This window comes from Erythranthe guttata, chromosome 12, assembly GCF_056151865.1.
Source record: "Erythranthe guttata isolate IM_541 chromosome 12, IM_541, whole genome shotgun sequence".
NCBI lineage: Eukaryota > Viridiplantae > Streptophyta > Magnoliopsida > Lamiales > Phrymaceae > Erythranthe > Erythranthe guttata.
Window position 1 is genome coordinate 18,121,784 of NC_142544.1, and position 23,055 is coordinate 18,144,838.

At 39.2% G+C, this 23,055-nt stretch overlaps 6 protein-coding genes and 2 long non-coding RNA genes across 9 annotated transcripts; 2 read left to right on the forward strand and 6 right to left on the reverse strand.

The window, feature by feature from the left end:
• Positions 1-498: 498 nt before the first annotated feature.
• LOC105967948 (RNA helicase family protein) lies at positions 499-5,442 on the reverse strand. The gene is made up of 12 exons (XM_088826171.1): positions 5,007-5,442; positions 4,860-4,906; positions 4,013-4,093; positions 3,410-3,626; positions 2,891-3,281; positions 2,232-2,435; positions 1,974-2,134; positions 1,654-1,839; positions 1,312-1,543; positions 1,018-1,217; positions 785-919; positions 499-695 (listed from the first exon to the last, which is right to left on the reverse strand). The coding sequence occupies exons 1-12, from the start codon at positions 5,096-5,098 to the stop codon at positions 509-511; spliced, it is 2,133 nt and encodes a 710-aa protein (XP_088682297.1). The 5' UTR covers positions 5,099-5,442; the 3' UTR covers positions 499-508.
• A 109-nt stretch (positions 5,443-5,551) lies between these two features.
• On the forward strand, positions 5,552-7,054 carry LOC105967947 (F-box protein At1g70590). Of its 2 annotated transcripts, XM_088826172.1 has the most exons (5): positions 5,552-6,092; positions 6,208-6,251; positions 6,312-6,401; positions 6,583-6,765; positions 6,851-7,054. In XM_088826172.1, exons 1-5 carry the CDS (start codon positions 5,552-5,554, stop codon positions 7,016-7,018), a joined length of 1,026 nt encoding a protein of 341 aa, XP_088682298.1. In that variant the 3' UTR covers positions 7,019-7,054. The 2 variants fall into 2 exon arrangements, with proteins under 2 accessions (XP_088682298.1, XP_012847988.2); XM_012992534.2 differs by having other exon boundaries at positions 6,208-6,401.
• Positions 7,055-7,068: 14 nt separating this feature from the next.
• Positions 7,069-9,377, reverse strand: LOC105968125 (uncharacterized). The gene has a single exon (XM_012992745.2). The coding sequence runs from the start codon at positions 9,028-9,030 to the stop codon at positions 7,144-7,146; it is 1,887 nt and encodes a 628-aa protein (XP_012848199.2). The 5' UTR covers positions 9,031-9,377; the 3' UTR covers positions 7,069-7,143.
• An 83-nt stretch (positions 9,378-9,460) lies between these two features.
• LOC148766651 (uncharacterized) lies at positions 9,461-10,713 on the forward strand. Its single transcript, XR_016034651.1, has 2 exons — positions 9,461-9,674; positions 9,945-10,713. It is a non-coding gene; the product is annotated as an uncharacterized LOC148766651 (long non-coding RNA).
• Positions 10,714-10,798: 85 nt separating this feature from the next.
• On the reverse strand, positions 10,799-12,549 carry LOC148766652 (uncharacterized). Its single transcript, XR_016034650.1, has 4 exons — positions 12,465-12,549; positions 12,224-12,273; positions 12,022-12,156; positions 10,799-11,308 (listed from the first exon to the last, which is right to left on the reverse strand). It is a non-coding gene; the product is annotated as an uncharacterized LOC148766652 (long non-coding RNA).
• A 1,460-nt stretch (positions 12,550-14,009) lies between these two features.
• Positions 14,010-16,150, reverse strand: LOC148766653 (uncharacterized). The gene is made up of 3 exons (XM_088827083.1): positions 15,178-16,150; positions 14,743-15,041; positions 14,010-14,642 (listed from the first exon to the last, which is right to left on the reverse strand). Exons 1-3 carry the CDS (start codon positions 16,076-16,078, stop codon positions 14,268-14,270), a joined length of 1,575 nt encoding a protein of 524 aa, XP_088683209.1. The 5' UTR covers positions 16,079-16,150; the 3' UTR covers positions 14,010-14,267.
• A 1,340-nt stretch (positions 16,151-17,490) lies between these two features.
• On the reverse strand, positions 17,491-20,178 carry ACHT2 (atypical CYS HIS rich thioredoxin 2). Its single transcript, XM_012992754.2, has 4 exons — positions 19,535-20,178; positions 18,282-18,464; positions 17,933-18,097; positions 17,491-17,826 (listed from the first exon to the last, which is right to left on the reverse strand). The coding sequence occupies exons 1-4, from the start codon at positions 19,745-19,747 to the stop codon at positions 17,689-17,691; spliced, it is 699 nt and encodes a 232-aa protein (XP_012848208.2). The 5' UTR covers positions 19,748-20,178; the 3' UTR covers positions 17,491-17,688.
• Positions 20,179-20,575: 397 nt separating this feature from the next.
• Positions 20,576-22,786, reverse strand: LOC105968028 (nucleotide pyrophosphatase/phosphodiesterase 1). Its single transcript, XM_012992620.2, has one exon. It carries the CDS (start codon positions 22,246-22,248, stop codon positions 20,761-20,763), a length of 1,488 nt encoding a protein of 495 aa, XP_012848074.2. The 5' UTR covers positions 22,249-22,786; the 3' UTR covers positions 20,576-20,760.
• Between the last annotated feature and the right edge of the window lie 269 nt (positions 22,787-23,055).

Genomic DNA, 23,055 nt, shown 5'->3' on the forward strand with positions numbered 1-23,055 from the left:
ACAAAAATACATGTTCAATTTGGTTTGTTACGTTAGCAAACTGAACTCATATGGGCTTGAATTTAGTATCTCAATTAAAAAAACAATTCCCCTCTAATTAAACAAAAAAAAAAAAAAAATATATATATATATATATATATATATATATATATATATATATATATATATGTATGTTTTTTTCCTGAAAATTACAAACATAGGCCTTCTGTAATTACTGTTTTGCACAGGAATTTTCACAGGCTCAGTCACTTCTTTCCCCTAGCCTTTAAGCGACTCTAGCTTAGCTCACGATTTCCTCGATTTCGTTTTGTTTCCTCGATTTCCTCGTTTGGTTTTCATCAACTTCATCATCTCTTCCGGTAAAGTTTCTTGAAAATATATATATATATATATATATATAAACAAGATCACTAAAAAAAAAAAAGCCCGGTTCTGGAAAAAACTGCATGAAGTGTATAGTGGATAATTGATGCACATGAGTTTAGTACACATACATACCACAGTGTATCTATTCTGTCATCTGTGCATAATAGTGAGGAGCCAGCTCTGCTAACCACGGGGACTCTACTATAGAAACGCCACGTATATATTGTTGAGTAGTTTTCACTAATTCGTTAAATATTACGCACTCTGGTTTCTTCCCAAATAATACAGAACTCGGGTGAATTTGCACCGTCTGACCACCAGACAAAGCCCTGTTGTCATTACATGATTACACAACTTCAGACACGTGAATTGAAAAAAAAAAAAAAAAAAGAACTGTGAAATAAAATGGAACAACTACCTGTAAGTACCATCAGGCCGTTTTTGGGCGGCATTAATGAAAAAAGAAGCGGCTAAGCATCTGCGGAGCAGAAGCATGTCCCCTCCACACGAAGACAAACCGAGCCCCATTTGTTCCACATTTCTCCTTATTTGACTATATATAAATCGAGCAGCATAAAATTCAAATTAAAACATTTAACAATTTTTCGAGGCTTTCATAACAAAAAAAGAAAAGGAAATATTGAGAATAACCTGTGGATATCACGAGCATTCCTTAAGGAGCGGATGCTGATAAAATTATCTTTGCACCATTTTCCGAGATTCTTTTCAGCCTTTTCTCTACTGCTAACTAGCTTGCTCTTCTCCAACAACTCATCCGAAGCACGGTATATACTTAGTAGTGTCAAATGATCTCCCTCGCTATTCGAGTAGCTTCTCGAAGCAGCACGTGACTGCATAATCATACAGATTTTTTTTTTAAATTAATCATTTCAAGAATTCATTATAACACGCGGACAAATATTACGTGGCAAGAAGGTAACGCACCTCTTCCAACTTTTCACGGGGAGTGTAATAGATGGATTCGGTGGAGAGCATTGCAACAATTATTAACATTTCTTCCATGCATTTGAATTGACTGGCAACAATGAGAGCCTTAGAATAAATAGGATCCAACGGAAGTCTGACCATTTGATGACCAACTGGATCGGACAATACACCTTCTTCTGTCAGAGCACCCAACGAGATTAACAACTCCAATGACTTCATGATCGCCATTCTGTACGAATAAACAACAAAAAACCGATTCTTGATAATAAATAATAATAACGATATTTTCAAAGCTGCATCGTAAAAAACAAAGCAATTGTTTCTCCATGTCAAAATCACCTGTCTGGTGCTTCAATGAAATCAAACCCCATGATGTCATCAATGCCCAGAGCTTTAAGCTTCAAAATAACATTTGAAAGATTGGATCTTCTTATTTCTGCCGGTGTGGAATCGTGAAGCTTGAAAAATTCAAGTTCTGGGTAAAGACGGTAGCATTTCCCAGACCCTTCACGGCCAGCTCGCCCACTGCATTCAAAATTTTAATATTTTTGTCACTATATATATAGATACTTGCATTGCAAGAATATGCAAGTTAAAAAGTCACTATGTGTTTGTCACTAAATATATACTTGAATTACAAGAATATACAATTGGCCTACCTCCTCTGAAGTGCTTGTGCTTTTGAGGTTGCAACAACAATCAACATATCAATCCCCGTAGAAGCTTCGTAATTGCGTAATTTAACAAGTCCTGGATCAATGACGTACTTGATTCCAGGTATTGTCACTGATGTTTCAGCGATATTAGTTGCTAATATTACCTAGATATCAAAACAGAAGCAACTTCACGTCAGATATATTGGCTTGATGAGAGATCTAATGTAGAAGAAGCAATTACTTAAGGAAGGATATATCAACCTTACGAAACCCTACTGGTGCATGCATGAAAACTTTCATTTGTTTCTCAGATGGAAGAGATGCGAATATGGGAATTACTAAAAGCTTGCGTTTACTCTCAGGAAAGGTTGGAATGCGTTCTTGAATAAGCCTCTCGATAGATTCTATATCTTCTTGGCCAGTCAAGAACACGAGTATGTCTCCTGGCTTTTCCTCCTGGTGTATCTAGAAAGTCAAAGATAATAAGCTTAATATTTTAGTCTTACAAACTTTTGAGATAAGAGTAGATAGTATAAGTTATTTGCATTTTACAGTGAAAGATAGCTCAAATAACACTACATCATTTTATGCCATCAATACACCTTTAAGATCTAAAATACTCTTGAGCACAAACAATTTCTTTAAAAAGGTAAACTTTGACATCATTTTGGCGTCATGATCACTCTCTTCCATAAAAAAAAATTAAGAATTTCAAAAAAAAAACCAGCTGATGAAACAAATGCAATATTCTTATGAAGCATTTTCGCCCAAAAAAAAAAAAAACAAAATAGAATTAAAAAAAAATTATGTCTTCGCACAATTGGTTTGCCAAAGATAAGATAAATAGCAGAGGTAGATGTCAAACAAAGTGTTTTGAAAGGCGATTCAGGCAATAGATCATATAATCATATAATCAATACCTGAATTATAGTGTTCACTGTTGCATCTAAGATATCAGACTCAGGTTTAGGAGTGTATAGTATATCAACAGGATACTGTCGGCCCCGGACATGTACAGCTCTTGCACCACCAAAATACTCGGAAAAAGCTTGTGCATCCAGACTGGCAGACATGATAATCAACTTTAACGGGGGCAACGGTTTGCCTCGACCGAGCTTCGGTGTGCCGGTACATTGAACACCGTTATCTTGTTCCAACAATATCCCGTTATGTTTGCTGTCACTTGCAGACCTAGCCTTCTGTACTGTCTTTAACAGGCCGAGCAAAACATCCGTTTGGACAGTTCTCTCGTGAGCCTCGTCCACAATAATAACTGAATATTTGGAGAGATACCGATCCGATAACGCTTCTCTGTAATCGTAAATTCAAACACGACTAGTTAATTTATTACAGGGATCCTGGTTCAAGAATGAGGAGCTCCAAGCATGGAAGAGATTCATAAGAGCATTTGTCAAAGAAAATAGGCATGTGGTACTAACCTCAATAACAAGCCGTCAGTCATGTATTTGATGCTCGTTGAGTTGGAAGTGACATCATCAAATCTAATGGCGTACCCGACTTTTTGGCCCAGCGGAACTCCACACTCCTCAGCAACCCTTTTTGCGACAGTAATAGCAGCTACACGCCTAGGTTGAGTTATGCCAATAATTCCGCCGTTGCGGCAGAACCCTCCATTTAATAGATACTGGGGTAACTCTGTCAAAATATTATTTCTTCAATATCGACTAAATGATCTAACTCAATTTAGAACAACTCGAGATAAGTCTATTAACAGTTTAGACAACAGAAGTCCTAGAGAATGTAAGTAGCTAAACTTTTTTATCGTGCTAACTAAATAGAGGACATACATGCATGTTATTGCATGTATACTATCTAAACTGAACCCCAAGGATCATCAAATCAGTCTGTGTAATGAAACACGATAAACGCTTGTCCAGAAAAATAAAATTCATTATTGGATGAGTAAATCCACATTTGTCTTGTGTTAATATAGAGAGTGACAATAAAATATGTCTCGGATACTATAAACATTAATCTGGAAAAAGAAATCCGGCCATGACTTATAATCACAGATAACTTACGTGTTGTCTTCCCACTGCCAGTTTCACCAACAATAATTAGTATGTCATTATTGCTAATCTCCTCCAAAAGTATCTTTTCAACTGCATAATATTCAAAAAAATGAGTAGATAAAGCTTATTAGCATGGGTTTCAGAACTCGGAATATTAAAAAAAATAAAATAATCAATGTCTCAATTATGCAAACATAAAGTAGACCGGATAAAATTTTAGTTACACCTTCCAAGGAATTTCAAAAGTTGCAGTAATTAATTCTAGATTCATTTTACATGTTACCTCAACCTAAATCCTAATCATCCATGTCTTTCTTGTTACAGTTAAAATTGCCTTCTATTATCCATACATTACCTCAACAGTCAAGAGTGTGTGTTTGTAGGTGTTTTGATGATACAAAATTTCCTATACTTTCGAACGAAACAATAGATAACACATGTATCAAGATAAATCAACAACTGGCAATCGAAAACTAGAATTTAAAATAACCAAGTGACTAATCACATTTCTTTCTTCGTTATATGAATAACTTCCAGATAATCTTCGTAATGCAAGTCAATCAGGTGCACTCGATTACCTTAACCCACTAGTCACTACCATCTACATACCATATATTCATCCAACAGAAGCACCTTCGAATTAAAATAATCGTCAATACTCGATACTGTTATCTAATTAAACATTAACATCCCTTCAAACGAACAGATTCTTTTATTTTTCAAGAACAGAATTTTAACCAAATAAACTTCTTTTTTTTTTTTTATGAGAACCAAATAAACTTCAACAAAGGCTAATTTCACAGAAAATACACGAAAAAGGGTTTATTGCAAAAAAAAAAAAATTGAAGAAACGCACCCGGAGCAATTGGTAGAGCTTTTCTGTGCTGCTCAAGCTTTTGCCTCCTGCGAAACAAAGTTAAAATTATACATACAACCACTGATTTGCCGACGAATACAATTACATAACTAAATCATATGTATATGTGATTGAACAAAAAAAAACCTGGCGGCGAAGTCGGGTTTAGTAGGTCCATTGAGTTGATTGAATTTCCTCTTCGCAGTGTGTGCGGAATTATTCGAAGCCATTGAAGGCATGGCTAATTAGACCAATTACAAATAATTGTTAGAAAAATAAATAAAGTACGATGTCGTTCGCCGGAGTTGGGTTTTCGGTGATCGGTATCTGCTTTGCGGCGGGGCTTAACAGGAAGGGAAAAAAACGGCGACGGAAACCTCTAATATTAACTTGACGGAAACCTGGCGTGAGATTAGGTGTGGGCCAGGGCTGGAGATATAATATAATAAAACCTTAAGGGGCGCTAGTGTAAATTCCCGAATCTAATTGGGTCGAATTGTAATTACGTATAACTCTAAGGGTGCTAGTTGCAATTATATGTCGGCTCTGGTTTCAGCATATCATTGTGCCCACGGTCCAGTTTTCATTTTGACTTGAACACCGGAAAACCGACAACCTCCAATCCCCGCCACCGACATCGAGTACCGTACAGCTCCGCCGTGCCGGCTGGCGGCGCCGCCATCAGATCCGCGATGAAGCAAAAATCATGGTCGTGCAGCTCAGGCAGCCCTCACTTTGCCCCCTTACCCTTCATAAAAAAGCGCAACAATTCCCCAACTTCGAAGAAACAATCAAAACCCCGCATCTCGTATTTCAATTCCGCCCCAAATCAACCACCATCTCCACCTTCCTCGTCGAACTCCGGGTTTTCCGCTCTGCCGAACGACGTGTTGGCGAGAATCGCCGGGTCGTTCACGCTGCCGAACCTGAGAGCAGCTTCACTCGTCTGCAGAGCGTGGAGGGACGCGCTGAAACCCTTGCGCGAGGCGATGGGTTTCTTGAAGTGGGGGAAGAAGTTCAAGCATGGGAGTGGAGGGGTGAAGGCCGATTTGAGCAAGGCGTTGGATTATTTCCTGGAAGGGGCGGCGCGTGGGTCCACTCTCGCCATGGTGGATGCGGGCTTGATTTATTGGGAAGTTGGTAAAAAGGAAAACGCCGTCGTTTGGTATAGGAGAGCAGCTGAACTCGGTGATTCTGCTGGACAGTGTAATTTGGCTATTTCGTTTTTGCAAGGTAACCGGTCTTCTAATTTGTGATCTCTTTATAAATTTAATGTTTTTGCTAACTGTGATTAGTCTGATAATGTAATGATTATGGATTTGATTGGTGGTTTATGTCTACGTTTCAGCAAATCCTTCAAACACGAAAGAGGCAATCGAGTGGCTATACAAGGCTTCCGTTTCTGGCCATGTTCGCGCGCAGTATCAACTCGCAATCGAGTGGCTATACAAGGCTTCCGTTTCTGGCCATGTTCGCGCGCAGTATCAACTCGCGCTCTGTCTGCATCAAGGTCGAGGGGTGGAACAGAATTCACAAGGAGCGGTAAAATACGACTCGGCTCTGTTATATTTCTTGTTTTAATTTCTGAGTCGATACATGAAGTTTCGATCTTTCTAACGCAGATTTATAGCTTAGTATTCATGTATATTATTAGGATCGAGGATTTCTAGTATTGATTCGACTGAAGATCTTTAACTTATCGTGAATTTCTAATACCTGATAGGCTCGTTGGTATTCAAGAGCTGCACAAGGGGGATACGTGCGCGCAATGTATAATACGTCGCTGTGTTATTCACTGGGTGAAGGTGTATGGCAGTCTCATGTACTAGCAAGAAAATGGATGAAAAGAGCAGCCGATCGTGGTCACAGCAGAGCCCAGTTCGAGCATGGATTAACCCTCTTTTCGGTACGTATACGAACGAACAACGTATTAATTTAATTCGGTTCGAAATTCAAGAAACTGCGTGACATGAAACTGATGCCTAAAATAGGAGGGAGACTTGATGAAGGCTGTAGTGTACCTAGAGCTTGCCACAAGAGCCGGCGAAACCGCCGCTGCACACGTAAAGCGTGTAATACTCCACCGACTCTCGTCAACTTCTCGTGACAGAGCAATGCATCTAGCCGACACCTGGCTTGCCAAGCCTTCCTCTCGATGAATCATGTTTTAAACTTTTAATCCTTTTTCTTTTTAACTTATTCAGTACTCTTATGAGAAACACTTTTATTTATATATTAAAAAAAAAATCAAATATTACATGTAGAGATTCATATATGTATGTATCTATGGGGCTAAAAATGGCCTTTGAGCAAGCATACCGGAGTGCGATTGATGAAAAACGCTCAAATGATAAATCGCTTGATGGATCAATTCTTTCAGTTCCGGATGTTGAGCTATAAATGCTCGATCGACCCCCTCGAAAGCATTAAGCACCCCCGCTCTTTCCAAATCCTCGCTCTTTCCAGCATGCACAGCAAGGTAACACACGAGTATCAATCCGTTCAGCTGGGCCCGCTCGTTGTTCCACCTCAGCAACCTCATGAGTGGTGGGACCCCACCGAACTCGATAATCGTCTTGGAATGTTCCACACACAGAAAATTCTCCGGACAAACGAACTTTGAAAGGGAAATAGCAGCTTCTATTGCCACTTCTTGGTTCCTATGACTCAGCTGTTCGACTAATGGACCGATGATTTTAGTTTCTCTCGCCGGGAATGCTCTGGCCAACGACCCGATAGCCCTTATTGCCGCCACATGCAGCGTCGGTTCGTCGGAATCTTTAGCCACCACCCTGAGAAGCTGATCCACAACCGCCTTTGCCGCCGGGGAATTCGTCTTGAAAGTTGCTCGCCGGAGATCCGCGTTGGATTCTGCTGCGGCGGTTATCTCCATTATCGTCATTAAACTGTTTTTCTGCAATTCTCCTTCCTCGGTTTCCACAAGCTTAGCTAAACAGAGCAGCCCTTTGGTTTCTGCTATTCGTTTACTGTTGGCTACGCTCCCTTTAGCCAACATCCACAATGCTCTGGCACAAGTGATTTTCAGAGAGAGTTTCACTTGTGGATTCTCGTTTTCTCTCTCCTTTCGGTGACTCGTTACTGCTCTCTTACTGTACGAACTAGTCTTGTTTTCCATCTCCTTGTTGATGAGGACAAGGGTGTGGATGCTTTGTTTGCTGTGTTTGAGGGTAGAATCGTCCATTGACAAATCGATCGATAACAATGTCACGAGTGGTCTGATGGCATTTACTCGTGCGAAATCTTCCTGCGCGAGAGGGGAATGCTCTGCCATTGTAGCTACTAGGTTTGCTACTGTGATTTGGGCCTTCATCGGCGAATCGGATAAGACTTGCACGATGATCGGCACTCCTGATTGGTTGATGATGGATCCGACTCGTTCGATGTCGTTGGCTAAATTGTGGAGTGCCGAAGCGGCTGCGATTTGGGCCTGACTAGAGGAACTGTCTTTGAGGAGTTTCAACAGTGGCAGAACCCCACCTTCATCAACTATGATCTGTTTGTTTCTGTCGTTGTCTTTGGCTAAGGAAGATAACTCGGTGGCGGCTTCGATTTTGTCCTGGAGTTGGCCCATGTGGAGGGCGGCGATAAACGACCAGACCCATGAGATTATAGGGTCGTTGGCGGCGATGGGGGGGAGGCTGAGGACGATGCCGCCGGCGCCGGCGCCGGATTCGAAGATGCTGAGGACCCACTTCATGTCCGCGGCGGAGGATTCGAGGAGGTTGAGGAGCTTCCTGAAATCCGCGGCGGAGACGATGGTGACGACGCGGCGGAAGAAGCTGCCCCGGCGGCATTTTCTGACGAGGGTTAGGGTTTTCTCGAGGTTCTTGGAGACGTCGGCGGCGATGCGGCGGAGGGGGCGGCTGTAGAAGGCGGCGTCGGAGGTGGAGAGGCGGGCGGCGGAGCGGAGCATTTGGCAGAGGCGGTCGACTTGCTTTCCGACGAGGGAGCACTCGAGTTTGAAGATTTTGGCCTCCTTGACGGATTCGTTGATTTGGTCGGATAATAAGATGGGGAAGGATAAAACCTCTTCGATTCGCTGTTCTTGCTGCTCGATCGTTGTCTGTTTCTTCTGGGTTTGTAGCTTCTGAGGAATTGCTTGTATTGTTGTCGTCGTCGTCGCCGCAGTTGATGTGGGTTTCGCCGCCATTGTTGCAGAATCGAGAAACTGTGAAAAAAAAATATAATTTTTTTGGGGGAAAAAGTTAACGGCGATTTCGACAAATCACTGACGGAGAGATTCGCATAAAGAGTGAATTTTTTTCTTGCGTGCTGCGTTTTGAGTGGTCTGAAGAATGTGAGATGACGAGTTGAGGAAGACGGAAGGGCAATTACGTAATTTCTGTATCTCTTTTTGGGTTTATCGCATGTTTGTCTGTCGTACAGTTGTACGCTGTTGATTTTTAACTCATTATCTGACGGTCTGAACTCTGACCTGTAATATTGTTATTATTATTTTAATTTAATTAAATAAAGTGATTAGTCCATTTTCTGGTCAGAAAATATATATTTTCTTAATTATCTGGAACAATCCTACAGTATATAGAAGGTTTGGGATTGCCTGCTTTGACTACATTACAAATAAGGCCCCTTTTGGTTGGAGGGATGGGGTGGGATGGGATTGGGGCTTAATTAGAAAATGACACTGTGTGGATTAGTAAAGTATGGATGGTATCTTGGGTTTGGTTGGTTGGATATGGATCTGTGGGATTGAATCCAAATGAGCCAATCTCAGGAATGGTTGGGAGGATTGGGTGGGATAATTTGGTTAATTACATTACCACCCCTTAGAAGGTATTTTTATTATTAGTTTATACATCTGAAATTTTTAAATTATTGCCAACTGCACTTATTATTTCCTCTCATTTTCCTGTAATTATAAAATCAGCCCTAACATTTTCGGATAATTACATTTCCACCCCTCATAATCCCTTTTTATTATTATATTACCCCAGTATTTTTTACAATATTACATGTTGCACCCATTCTTTTCCTCCCATTCACTTTTAATTACAAAATCAGCCCTAACATTTTCGTATAATTACATTTCCATTCCTTTCTTAGGCACACACATTCGCTTTCGCATATCGGACATATGGGGATAGCGAATGGGAGGAACTAAAGACTATATTTGCACCCCGTGTCGTCGAACAAAAACCGGGCGATGAGGTGATTGTTTTGTCATCGGACGACGATGAAGCGGCTCCGCCGGTGCCGATTCCAAGCATGGTTGATCTTCGAGGCAACGACAACACTCTTGGTTTCGGTAACCCGATGCCACCAACAACGGTGGTCAATATTTCCTCGGATTCTAGTAGCACACACTTCAATGTGTGGGACTACCTCAATCACTTTTCGGATTCCGAGGGTTCGTTAAACACCGAGGGTAGCACCGCTAATTCGAGAGTTCGGCGTCCGGTTTCGGGCCCATCACCTTTGAAGCCGAAAGATAAATCAATGCCGAGGCCCCGCAATATTGCAAATTTGTTTGGATTGAGTTCGTCCGGGTCAAACCGTCCCTCGAATATGTGTAACGGCAAGGGGCCAATCGACGGGGAAAACGATTACTAGGTCATACTTTGACGCATGTGTTGTACTGACTCCATTGATCAATGGAAGTTCAAATTTTCCAATCTCCATTATCTCGGCTAGTTTTTCCTAATATTTTCCGTATTATTATTATTGGTATTTCCCGTATTATTTTCCCACTTCCATGTAGTCGGCAAGATTTTCGGTATTAGTATTTGATTTTCCTGACTTTGTATTTTGGTTTGTAATTTTAATTTTCATGTTTCGTACCCATGGGCGATAATATATATTAATATTGTTTGTTTACATTTTGTTCACACTACTGTTTTTCTTAGTTAATACACATTTATATATTTAACATTGTTTGTTTAAATTTGTTGATACAGATGTTTGTTCATATAGAATTTAAAGTTATAATTGAATAATTGATCACACTATAACCAATGACCGAGCACAACGATACTTTCGCAATTGCATAAACCAATTACTATGAAATAAAATAAAAAAACACGAAGACAATAAAACAATTACAACGATGAAAAATACGGTAAACGGAGAATAAAGTCATAAAAATATCAGAAATCACAATGACCAAGCTAGTTGACTCGCTGTCAACCATCTATACGCCCCGAGAACCCGTCGGTCTCGCCGGTATAGTAACCCACGGGCACAACATCGTTCACACCCTCATACGGCACAATAGCGTATTCATCGTTCACACCCTCAACACCCGGTCGAGTTCCTTCGTCAATTGTGATTGGGTCATCTTTTACGAACCCTTGTTTATCACTAAACTCTATCGTCCCTGCTTCTTTCTCCACAAATACCAACTCAAAAGTGTCGTAGTAGGGAAACCCGTTAGCAGCGAAATAGTTGTGCAATGCATGTTCCGTTTTTTTCTAATTGTGAAAGGGAAAAGTATAGGGTCATACACAATTAAATGATTTGCATATTCATAGAATAAGACAACAAAAATTTTACCGTGCATTTTATGCAATAAAAATAGGTTTACATACTTTGTTCTTTGGACTCGTGACATACGTCCGGTCAACCGATACACGTTCGGTCCTACGGTTGTAGTTGACACCGGGTAGTCCAATGAATTTGACAAATGCATTGAAACGATTTTTTAGTAGGAAGGTCCGACGTTTAACAACGTCATTCGTAAAGGTCTCACCGTAGTGAGTCGCATTTCGGCGGCGATTTCATCGAGTATAGAGTTAAAGACCGTTGGATCGTTGACAACTAAATTTCACATTCCAGACCATGCAACCTCTCTCAAACACATTCACAACTAAATTTCACATTCCAGACCCTGTAACCTCTCTCAAACATATGAAACATATAAACCAACTCCTAGAGCAAGCAAAGATGAAATAACTATCGTAAACTATTACAAAAAAAACAACTTAATTGCATTCTTTATATACTGTTTATGCCAAACAATATTAAGGCCAAACAATTTATACTGAGTAACACCATATATTATTTCACTAATGTACTATTTTTTCCCAAAAAAAAAAGATACAATATTTTTTCCAAATAAATGCTACCTTTCTCAATCCTTAATCTGTAATCTAAAAGACGAGCTTAAACCCATTGGAGAACTCACCTTAAATCGTCGTGTAGCAGAACCGGGATAATCGACAGCCAACTGTCAACCAGCTGCAACACCGGAATCGTTCGGCCGGAACAGAATCAGCCCGGCCAAACTACGAACTACTTCGAAACCAAAATCGAAAATCACCTGCGAAACGGAAATTTAATTACGAGATGAAGGAATGGATAATTAGAACAATAAAAAAAATCGATACCCATATGAACCCAAACTTCTTCAGCAATACTCGGATGCGTTTGAAGAAATCTGTGAAATCAATCTGTGATGAGTTGATTATCGGAAAAACCAAATAAAAAAAAGAAAAAACTAGTGAAGTATGAAAAATAAGAAATCAATCTATGATGAGTTGATTATTCTTCAACCGGTTTAGGGGGCCTAAAATACGAAGAAAGAAGCGTGTTAGAGAACCTAGATGAGTTGATTATCGGAAAAATTACCTCGGTGAAAAAACTACCGACCACAGTGGAGAAAAGCAGAACGAAGAACGGCGTGTATTGCCATGTCGGTAAAATTCTAGGGCTAACTCAATAATTTTTGGGGTAATTCCTATATATATGGGGTAGTCTTGTAATTAGAAATAAATATTCAGGGCATAAAGGTAATATACTGAGCTTGATTGGGTTGAGAGTGGATGAGATTACCCAATCTCACCTCCTTTAGTCTGATGGGAGATCCAGGAAATCCAAGATCCGGACCCGGGCCCAAGTGCAATCCAGAACCCAATTGGGCCGAACCAAAGCTGAGATCCGAGTGGATTAGAGGAACTATCCACCCGGATCAGCCCAACCAAACTGGGCCTAAGAATTAAAAAAATAATAGTTTAATGGTGTTGAAAAAAATCAGGATTAAGCAAAATGATTAATATATTGTTTTAATTTATGGATATGAGTCGTTTGATTTGAATCTAATTCAGTGATTTGAGATGATTGCGTATTGGGAGTAATGGTTTTTGTTACATCTAATTAGGGTAATTTAATTGACCTGTTTAACACGAATTGACTGCAATTACTACCACCGGACTCAAACATTATAATAATAGAAAAAATTCTACCATAATTTCGATCACTCCTCTTCACCCTATATCCGAATCATCTCCTTTTGATTAACAACTGTCGCGGATGCACCATCGTCTAGATATCAAATACCTCAACCGGCGCCGAGGCGCCATAAGAAACATTCACCGTCGTCGAAGAATTTGGACATCAAAACATCTCTACCGCCAGCAGGGCATCACCGTGTGGACATGAAACACCTCCACCGTCGGAACTGAAACAACCCTCCTCTAATATACCAGCAATATCATCATCTACGGCCCCTGACCAATGCATCGCGTGGCAGAGATTCTCCCATCCGTTCGATACACTTCAGTTTTTCTACCATCGGTTTTAGTATTGTTATGTCACGGTTTATGTAAGTAAATTTTCACAAATTATTTCAAATAATGGACCTATCTTAATGCAATTTCAAAACGGGGAGTTTTCACTAATTTTCCCAGAGAAAAAACAATAGTAGAATTTGTAGTGAATTAAAACATTGGATACTCCTAATATTGATTCTCTCTCAATTATACACCAAGGCAAAAAGAAAATAAAAAAAGAAGGGTCTAGAAACAAACATAAAATGCCAGATATCACTAAGCCACCACAACCACAATTCACATTCCATAAATCTTACTACTTTTGTTGTAATAAGTAATAACATGCAAATGCCCTTTTGTAGTCCCCATTCAACATTTTCCATTTTGTATGTATTCATCTCATAATCAACCTTTTCTTCACATGCATCATGCCATCAACTCAGAGTGCAAATTATACAACATTTCACGGACTCGTAAAATAGATTATATTGAATTTAACACCATATGAATTGACGTGTAATAAGATTCATAGTCGATGTGGTGGTTGTAATTACCAATTAATAAGAGGGTATTTTGGTAATTTAACATTAGCTCAGAGGGTAGCTGTAATTTACCCTATAAAATAAAACAATTAAAACGAAACGAAGTCAATTAGTTGATTTTCACATAACATAGAAATGGCCTGGAATCAATAATCCCTTAACATACAAAAGAACAAAGTATCGATAAATCGTACTTTTTGTTTGGTTATTGTTAATACGTTTGCACCAATACGAGCAAATATTACGTGAACGTTAAAATACGAACACGTACATATTTCCGATTGAAATTTGGAAAACCTACCCCTAGCTAGCATTCTTTTTAAAACCGAAAAAAACGTAGTTCATGCAGCTTCATAATCTACTAAAACCGAGCCATCAATACTGGAATCATTATCGTAACTTAGCTCATCGGTAAAGCTAATTTGTGATCCTTGATCGTCGTCTTGAACTAGGGCATTATTTGCATTATTGGCATCTGCAATATTTGCATTGACATTATTTATATTGCCATTGGCATTGTTTGCATTGCCTTCTTCGACAACATCTTCGTTATCACTCTCTTCCGAGGCATCATCTATTTGCAAATGAAACTCGGGATTCAAGACTCCAAATTCTCGAGAGTTAAACGACAACGCTTGTTTCACGTCGAACACGAGTACGCATTCTTCGTACAGTTGAAAGCCGTTAACCATGCAGTATCTTTCATAGTCCGTCTCCTAAACGAAAATAAAAAAGTGTACTTACGGAATTCTTCATAACAATTCCGAATTTTCAATAAAATTTTAATTAAAACTTAAAAAAAAAAACCGTACTTACTTGACGACCGCGACACAAATTCCTATCCACGGTAACCTTTTTCGTAACGGTGTCGAAGTACACACCATCGGTAGAAATAAAAGTTTTGAATGATAGGAAACGGTTTTGGAGCCATTGGACCCTCATTTTGATTTCAACAACGTTGAAATCTCTCGCGAAACGCTGATTCATCGCGGTACGCACTTCGTGGATGACGTCGTCGTAAACTTGTTCGTCTTGCAGTGAAGGAAGAGGCTGCGCAATTCTTGCAGCACTTTGCATTAGGTATTCGTCGTAACCGTATGGCCAATCTACCCCAACTGCCATATATTATCAATGCACCAAACATGAATATACATACATATATACATGCAGAGAGAGAGAGAGAGAGAGAGAGAGAGAGAGAGAGAGAGAGAGAGAGAGAGAATAAAAACTGCTGGGAAGATGAAAAATGACCTTGGGAAATAATGCCGGGAAACAAGCAAAGCATGGCGTTTGAGCGGGCGGAGTCGTGTTGGTCGAGAGGGAAATGCGCTGCCATTTTAGCAACTAGATTTACGACGGTGATTCGGAGCTCCATTAGCGGCGAATCAGCCAAGACTTGTGCGATAATCGGGACTCCGGATTGGTCGATGATGGATCGGACTCGTTCGGTGTCGTTGGCTAAATTGTGGAGAGCAGAAGCAGCTGCGATTTGGGCTTCGATGGAGGAGGGGCAACAACTGTCCTTGAGCAGTTTCAACAGTGGCGGAACCCCGCCTTCTTCGACGATGATCTGTTTGTTTCGATCGTTGTCTTTGGCGAGTGAAGCTAACTCGCCGGCGGCTTCGATTTTGTCTTGGAGTTTGCCCGTGTGGAGGGCGGCGATTAACGACCACACCCACGAGATTATGGGGCAGTAAATGGCGATGGGGGGGAGGCTGATGCCGGCGCCGCCGCCGCCGGATTTGAAGATTCTGAGGACCCACTCCAGATCCACGGCGGAGGAGCGGAGGAGGGTGGAGGGCTTCCAGAAATCGGCGGCGGAGACTATGACGACGAGGCAGCGGATGAGGCTGCCGCGGCGGCGGCGGCATTTCCTGACGAGGGTTAGGGATTGCTCGAGGTTTCTGGAGACGTCGGAGGCGATGCGGCGGAGGGGGTGGCTGTAGAAGGCGGTGCCGGGGGCGGCGGACGTGGAGAGGCGGGCGAGGGAGCGGAGAAGGTGGCGGAGGCGGTCGACTTTATCGCCGACGGCGGAGCACTCGGGCTTGAAGATTTTGGCTTCGGTGACGGATTTGTTGATCTGGTCGGATAATAAGATAGGGAAGGATAAAACCTCTTCGAGACGTTGTTCTTGTGGAGTATTCTCCGCCATTGTTTCTGAATCAAGAAACTGTTTGTTGAAATGTTCTAAGCACAGTTAGTAGTAATTATTAGTGTTTTAATTAACACTTAAAACACCACTCACTTAAGTAATTAAACTGTTAAACATGGGCTAAATTTTATTTTGCACCCGTGAAATATAGTTATTTTCACTTTGCACCCTCCAAAACAATTACCACACTTTTCACCTTTAAAACACAATAAACTATACATAATGCACCCCGAATGCATTTTTAAAGCTAATGAACGTATTTAATATTTGTAATTGTATCCTTTTAGGATGGCATACGTCAACTTTTTTTAATATATTCATCAATTCCTTTGTTACTACAAAGTGCAAAAACGAAAATACATCTCATCAATATATTAAAAAAAAATTACAAAAAAAAGTGCTTTGAAAAAGAAAAAAGAATCCTTCACCTATTTCGTTATTAAGTTATTTGAAAATTATATTTTCTTCCAAAGTTTTCTACCAAACATGTTCACTGATTACAACAAAAGATCCATCAATCGAATAATTTAGTGAATTTATTTTTATTAAACTATAGTTTTTTAATAATTTATTGTGATTTTTACACTCGAATAAGCCGGAGGTAGAAAAAAATTAATTAATTTATTATTCTGCAGCATGGAAATAAATAATAAAATAATAAAGAATTAAAATTACCCTTTTTTTAAATATTTAATTGGGTATAAATTGTAAATGATTTAATATATTTCAAGCAAAGAGCTTACTCCAATAACTACTTTACGAATATCATGCAACCTATAAGTAATTCACAACTGCAATTTGCCCCTATCAAATTATTCAATGTGTCAAAAATCATTTAATTTATTTTGTAAAAAAATATGGTTGGTCAAGAATTTTGCCTATCAAATTATTCAATGTGTCAAAAATCATTTAATTTATTTTGTAAAAAATTATGGTTGGTCAAGAATTTTGTCATTAACTTTGGGTCTTGTTACAGACTTGAACCTCGATCAAGTATTGCTAAAATGCGACTAGAAACGAATTGACGTCAATGTTAAGAATATTACATTGAATAGATTTTTTTATGATTAAAAATGAATAAAACTACCCCTATTTATACAAATTCACCTCCTCAATAAATGGTGGTGATCATTTTGATATAATTACTATGATTAACTCCTACGATCTTGTAGAATCATCTAAGAATCTCTTCAAAATTGGGTCTAATTAGAGTTCTTCCAAAATAATATCTTTAAAACTTCTAAAAAATGGAGTTGATAAATTAAGATGGTATATATGTTAGCTTTTGAATTTTAAATAAAGTACCCTACATTTACTAAAATCCGTTCTACATTTATCACCACCCTTTTAATAGCCAATAAAAACTCTTCGTGTTGAATTAAAATATTGAACTAAAAATTCCAATCCCATGATTTTCACACAACATAGTAGTAATTGGCCTGAAATCATTTCCTTAACATACAAAAGAACAAAGTGACGACAAGCCTATACAAAGAATTGCATCAAGCAGTATGATCAATCAAACTTTCGATTTTCCTTGAAGAAAAAAGTTGCTATAATACATCATTACCGATAAATAAATAATATGCTTGAAATCGTAAAATGAAGAACTATGTTCCAGATGATTCCGGAAGCTTCTCCTTCGGAACTGAGGGGCTTCCGAGGTTTACATCTCCAATGCCTTTAGGTGGGCCGATGCTGCATCGAGGCGTGTTATGCAATTCAATAGCATCTTTAATTTTCTGAAACTGCATGAAAAAAAAATTGAAAATAATGTCGAAGTAGGGACATTTAATCGTAGTTTTAAATTAAAAATAGATAAATAAATAAAAAAAAAAAAAATTGGCTACGTACTTTGGCAAGCGAACAAGAGAAGGATTCGAGCTGTCCATCGGCTCCACGGTAGAAGTGGAAAAACGGAAGAACCTTAACATTCAAACTCTTGCACATCGACTTGTTTTCGTCGAAGTTCACTTTTAGAAACAATATATCTGGATGCTCTGCTAATGTTCTGCAAAGCTGATACCGAATACACGCAACAAATAAACACGCGATTATTTAAGCATCCATAAATAAACGGCACTCGATTTTCTTGAAAGCACGAAATAAACCCAACACCCACTCGGAAAAAAAAAATCGGAAATCAAGATTAAGATAAGAAGCATGTTTATTTATTTGTGTAGTAGTAGAATAAATCGATTACCTTGGGAAATAGTGCTCGGCAAGAAGCGCACCAAGTACCGTAAAACTCGACAAGAACGAGTCTTTCTCCAGCCTCGCTCAAGGCATTCAAGAATTCTTGAGTGGAGTGGATATCAATCATGTTTGGACCGTCGTATCTCTCCCACCATTTGGGCTGCTCTGTTTCGGTTACAGTTGCATGTATCTGATATGCAATCACCACCAAAATCGACGTCATTAACTTGAGTTAAGAAGTATTTCATTCTCACGTACATTTTGAGTGGATAAGAAATTTATCAAAAACACAATAGTGCACATTTTTCACAAACACGAGGAATTTTTTTACCGAATTTAAAGACTTTTAAATCAGACAGAGTACATAGTTGATAGTTCCTCAACAAGTGATAAAATCCAACGACAATGTGTGAGTTGAGACATCCAAAGTCTTAAAAGACCTCAAACTGGAACTTACATAAGAATTGTGAAGCTTATCGAATCAAACCGCTAAGAACAAATAGTGAAGGTTAAAATTACACGATCCACCTATAATTTAGCTATTCGTTTTACTTGAATTGAATAGTAGAACATTAAATATATATTGCCCTTGCAAGTTTTGTAAAATGCATCGGAAAACATTATGAGTGAGACTTTTTACTTCGAACCCCTTTTGAGCACACGAGATGGATTGTTACTCTAGGGCCCAATACACAAATGTCCAAATCTCAATCAGTCGACACAAAAATAGTATCTTTAGCAAGATTACTGATAAACATATGATCATTCTATAATCTATCATATAATTTGATGTAAATTATGACCGAAAGATGTAAAAAAAAAAAAAAATCATAGGCAAAAGACAGAAAACAGTTTTTTTTTTTTTTTGAAGAACGAATACCCGATGAGGGTGGGGGTTGGGCTGGACCCCCAACGTGTCGATAGATCAAAAACCAATGAGTACATAAAGAGTCTAACGCAATATGCTACACCCCGAAAAAATCGCTAAAAACAGCCCGAAAGACAAAACAGTTGAAAACCTGGAATCGAGTTCTGAAAAATCAACTAATGCCCAGGCAGCAGACACCACATATTCGAAAAATTTGACCAACATTTCGACGATTAAGCGACTGTAGTTAGTGCCCAAGTACATCCAGAAAACTTAACTACAACAATTCATAAAAAAAAACTCTACTACACAAATCAAACACTTGAAACAAAAATAAAATCGAGGCCCGTGACAAGAAATACACTAAAATTCAAGAAAGTTGGAATCTTTACCTTAAAAGACCCGAATTGCTTGCGGGTTCTGTAGGAAATCGGAGAAACAAAGCTAGAACCAACAGAGTCTGAAACAGAAACCACACCTCTGCGGAGAGCTCCTTGATTTGGGGGAAGAACACGTTGACAAGAATTCAAAGACGAAGAAAAAGTAGTCGACATCGAAGAATAAAACCTCTGAGAATTGCAGGCGAATTTAATCACATCAGCCATTTCACAAATTTTGTTTACGAAAAAAACAAAAACTCAAAACCCCTTTGTGGCTGTATGTAGGTTTTGCAATTGGGTTTCTTTAGAAAGATTTTTTTTTTTCTGGGTTGAACAGTCCCGATATATATATATATATACACATCAGCTGGAACAAGAAAGCAAAACCGAAAACGAAAACCAACTCGGAATTTTCGTGGGAAAACCAACTCTGAATTTTAGGGCTAGGAATTTTCTTGATGTTTCACACAGTCACACACACTCTGTGCGTGTAGGTGGGTGGGTGGGGTGGGTCGGGGAAAGATACAGAGGAGGAGTGTAAACAAAGAGAAGAGACTGCGATTGGAAAATGTGTGATGGAGAATGCAGCTTAGGTAATCCAAAATTAGGAGGTTGTCTAAAACAGGAAAAAGTATATTTATTTGGTTTTATGACTTAAATCAATTTTCAGAAGAAAATAAAACTCATGAAATAATAATCAATTTTGAGATAATTTTCTCTCACTAGAATCGAACCTGATTTTGACATATTTTTATTTTAATTTTAGCAAAATTCGGAACATGAAAATTGTAGTCCTTTGGGTTAACTTTCTAATCCAAATTAAATCAGGTAAATTGAATGTTGTGTGACAAAATTATACACGAATGAGTCACATTTTTTATTTTGGATAACTCAATAAATTAAAGTTGTGGCCAATGTTCATCGATTAATGTATATCTTTCTCGTCTGACGTCCAATTTTGGTAATTCACATTAGATTAAAAAGCTAACTCAAAATACTACAAATTCTATGTTTCCGATTTTGCAAAATTTGGAGTAAAAATGAATCAAAAAATCACGTTGAAATCGAAACAATATTATTACAGCTCGAACGATATTTATCACATCCCGTTTTAACATTTCCCAGAGGAAAAAAAATCAAATTTAAAAAAAAATAAAAAAAATTCAGACACTAAAATCTGCTCTGAATAGGTATCAAAACACAAAATTAGCCACTTCATTGAACACAACAACCAACTTTCAATTTTCAGGCAAAAGAACACTACGTCGAAACGACTCCGTTCCGTTATTCGGAGCTCCGTTAATGTTAAGTATCTCCGTAACCAAATTATAAATCTCGACGTTCTCGAAAGACGGGACTTTTCTGCCCCTACCGAACCGAGGTCCATGAGCAACAAAAATACTCCTCATCGAAAAAACACCATTGTCGTAACCGTGTGCTCCTCCACATTCTTGCCTTACGGATCTTGTCTGCTCCACCTTAAACCCTTCTTCGACCAATCCTATAATAGACGGAATTCTATCACTATCCGAATAATGCAATCTACGAGGCAAATCCTCTTTTAGATAAACCCTCAAATACTCCCCGTTGTTCACGTTCCCCGATTTCAGCACCTCGTTCATCTTCGTCACGACTTCCTTAGGCGAAAAACCAGACGGTGGACTAATAGCAAGCAACGGAGTGTACGATTGAATCCATTCTTTCGGTATTTGAATCCAATTCGCTAAATCGTCTAAAAATATAATCTTTTTATCGCACGTGCCGACCATACCATGATCACCAACCAAGACAATACTCACGTCCTCGAAAACCCCTCTTTTTTCGAGACCGTTGATCAACCTTCCGAGCATCTTATCCACTCGGGCAATAGCTTCGTTGATCCGCGGGTCGTCGGGCCCCACCTTGTGACCCTGATGATCTGGATCCTCGAAATACAACGTCATAAACGAGGGAATTTCGTTGCTAGGCAAATCGAAGTAGTTCAAAACAGCATCAACTCTGTCCACAAACGGCACGGAGCTATTGTAAAACATGCAATATTCCTTCGGACATTTCCAAGAACCCTTTTTTACCTCGGACCCGGGCCAAAAATAGGTCGAAGCTTTCAAGCCGTGATTGGCTACAGTCTCCCACAGCGGCTCGCCGAGCCACCACTTCGGTTCGTGACTAGCCATGGTGAAGAAATCGCCGGTTTGAGGGTCGATGAAGAAGTTGTTGACAATTCCATGGTGAGCAGGGTACAAGCCGGTGACAATGGAGTAGTGGTTTGGGAAAGTGAGCGTCGGAAAAACCGGGATCAAGCCCAGTTCGGCTTCGGTTCCGTTCTCGATCAGCCTGTCGATATTCGGGGTATCCGTTTTGAACTGGTACCCGAACCGGAACCCGTCTAACGAAACCAGTAAAACGACGGGGTTTTTGAGGGTGGTGAGGGGTCTTGAGACCTCGGCCGTGGAATTGGAGTTCGCCGGTGAAGAGTAGAAGAACAGAAATGCGAAAGCGGCGGCTGCAGAGAGAGAGACGCAAGTGGAGACAACGAGGGAAACGAATATAACGGTGGCCGTCGCTGGTTTCCGATGGGAATTTGAAGAAGAAGAAGAGTCTGTGCTGAAGGATAACAGGGCAATGGTGGCTGCTGCATCGGAGAGATAGTCGTCGTCGTTTGTTGAAACCGGCATCGGATTGTTGTCGTCGGTTGGGGTCAAAATCGATACGGAATCAGACACCATATCAAGTTTCGATTTTTTTTTTTATTTACGATCGAAGAAATTTTTGAAAGCCGCAGATTGAGTAGAAATCGCCGGAATTCAGAAAATCGAAACCCTAACCTCGAGGATGCTATAAATTGGGATCGAATTGAGGTCAAAAGAAGCGAGATTTTAGAAGGGTTTGTGGAGAAATAGATGAGAATAAGAAATCAGGGGTTTGGGGAAAACGGAACTATCGGATGACGGATTTTTTCATGAATTTGACGGTATGGTGTGAAATTGCTGTTCAATCTCTCCTCTCTCTCTCTCTCTCTCTCTCTCTCTCTTCTTCTCTGGTGAGAAGAAGAGAGAGAGAGAAGAGAGAGAGAGAGAGGGGAAGAAGATGGTGTGAAAATGGAATAGTTAGTTGATGTGCGTCTATCAGAGGAAGGTGCGTAGTGCGTACGCGCTTGGAGTCCAAACTAAGGAAACAACATATGTTCGTTTGATGTAAGCAATGTATTATGTTTACCATACTTCATTCATTCTGCTTCCTTCAAACCACTAATGTAATTTTATCTTATTCATCATAATTCATAACAAAAATCTTATATTTTACATGTATTTATATTAAATAAATTCACATTAATGAATTAATTTTTTATTTTTTTTTTGTATTTTATGTTAATTCAATGTACATACTTTTGAGTCCAATTCTGTAAATGGGCTATAAATAGGTAAATGGGCCACTTCTGGGCCGTCCATTTATTCAGATTTTTTTTTAATTTTTAATCTTTTAATTTTTTATTTTTTATTTTTTTATTTTTTTATTTTTTTATTTTTAAAAAA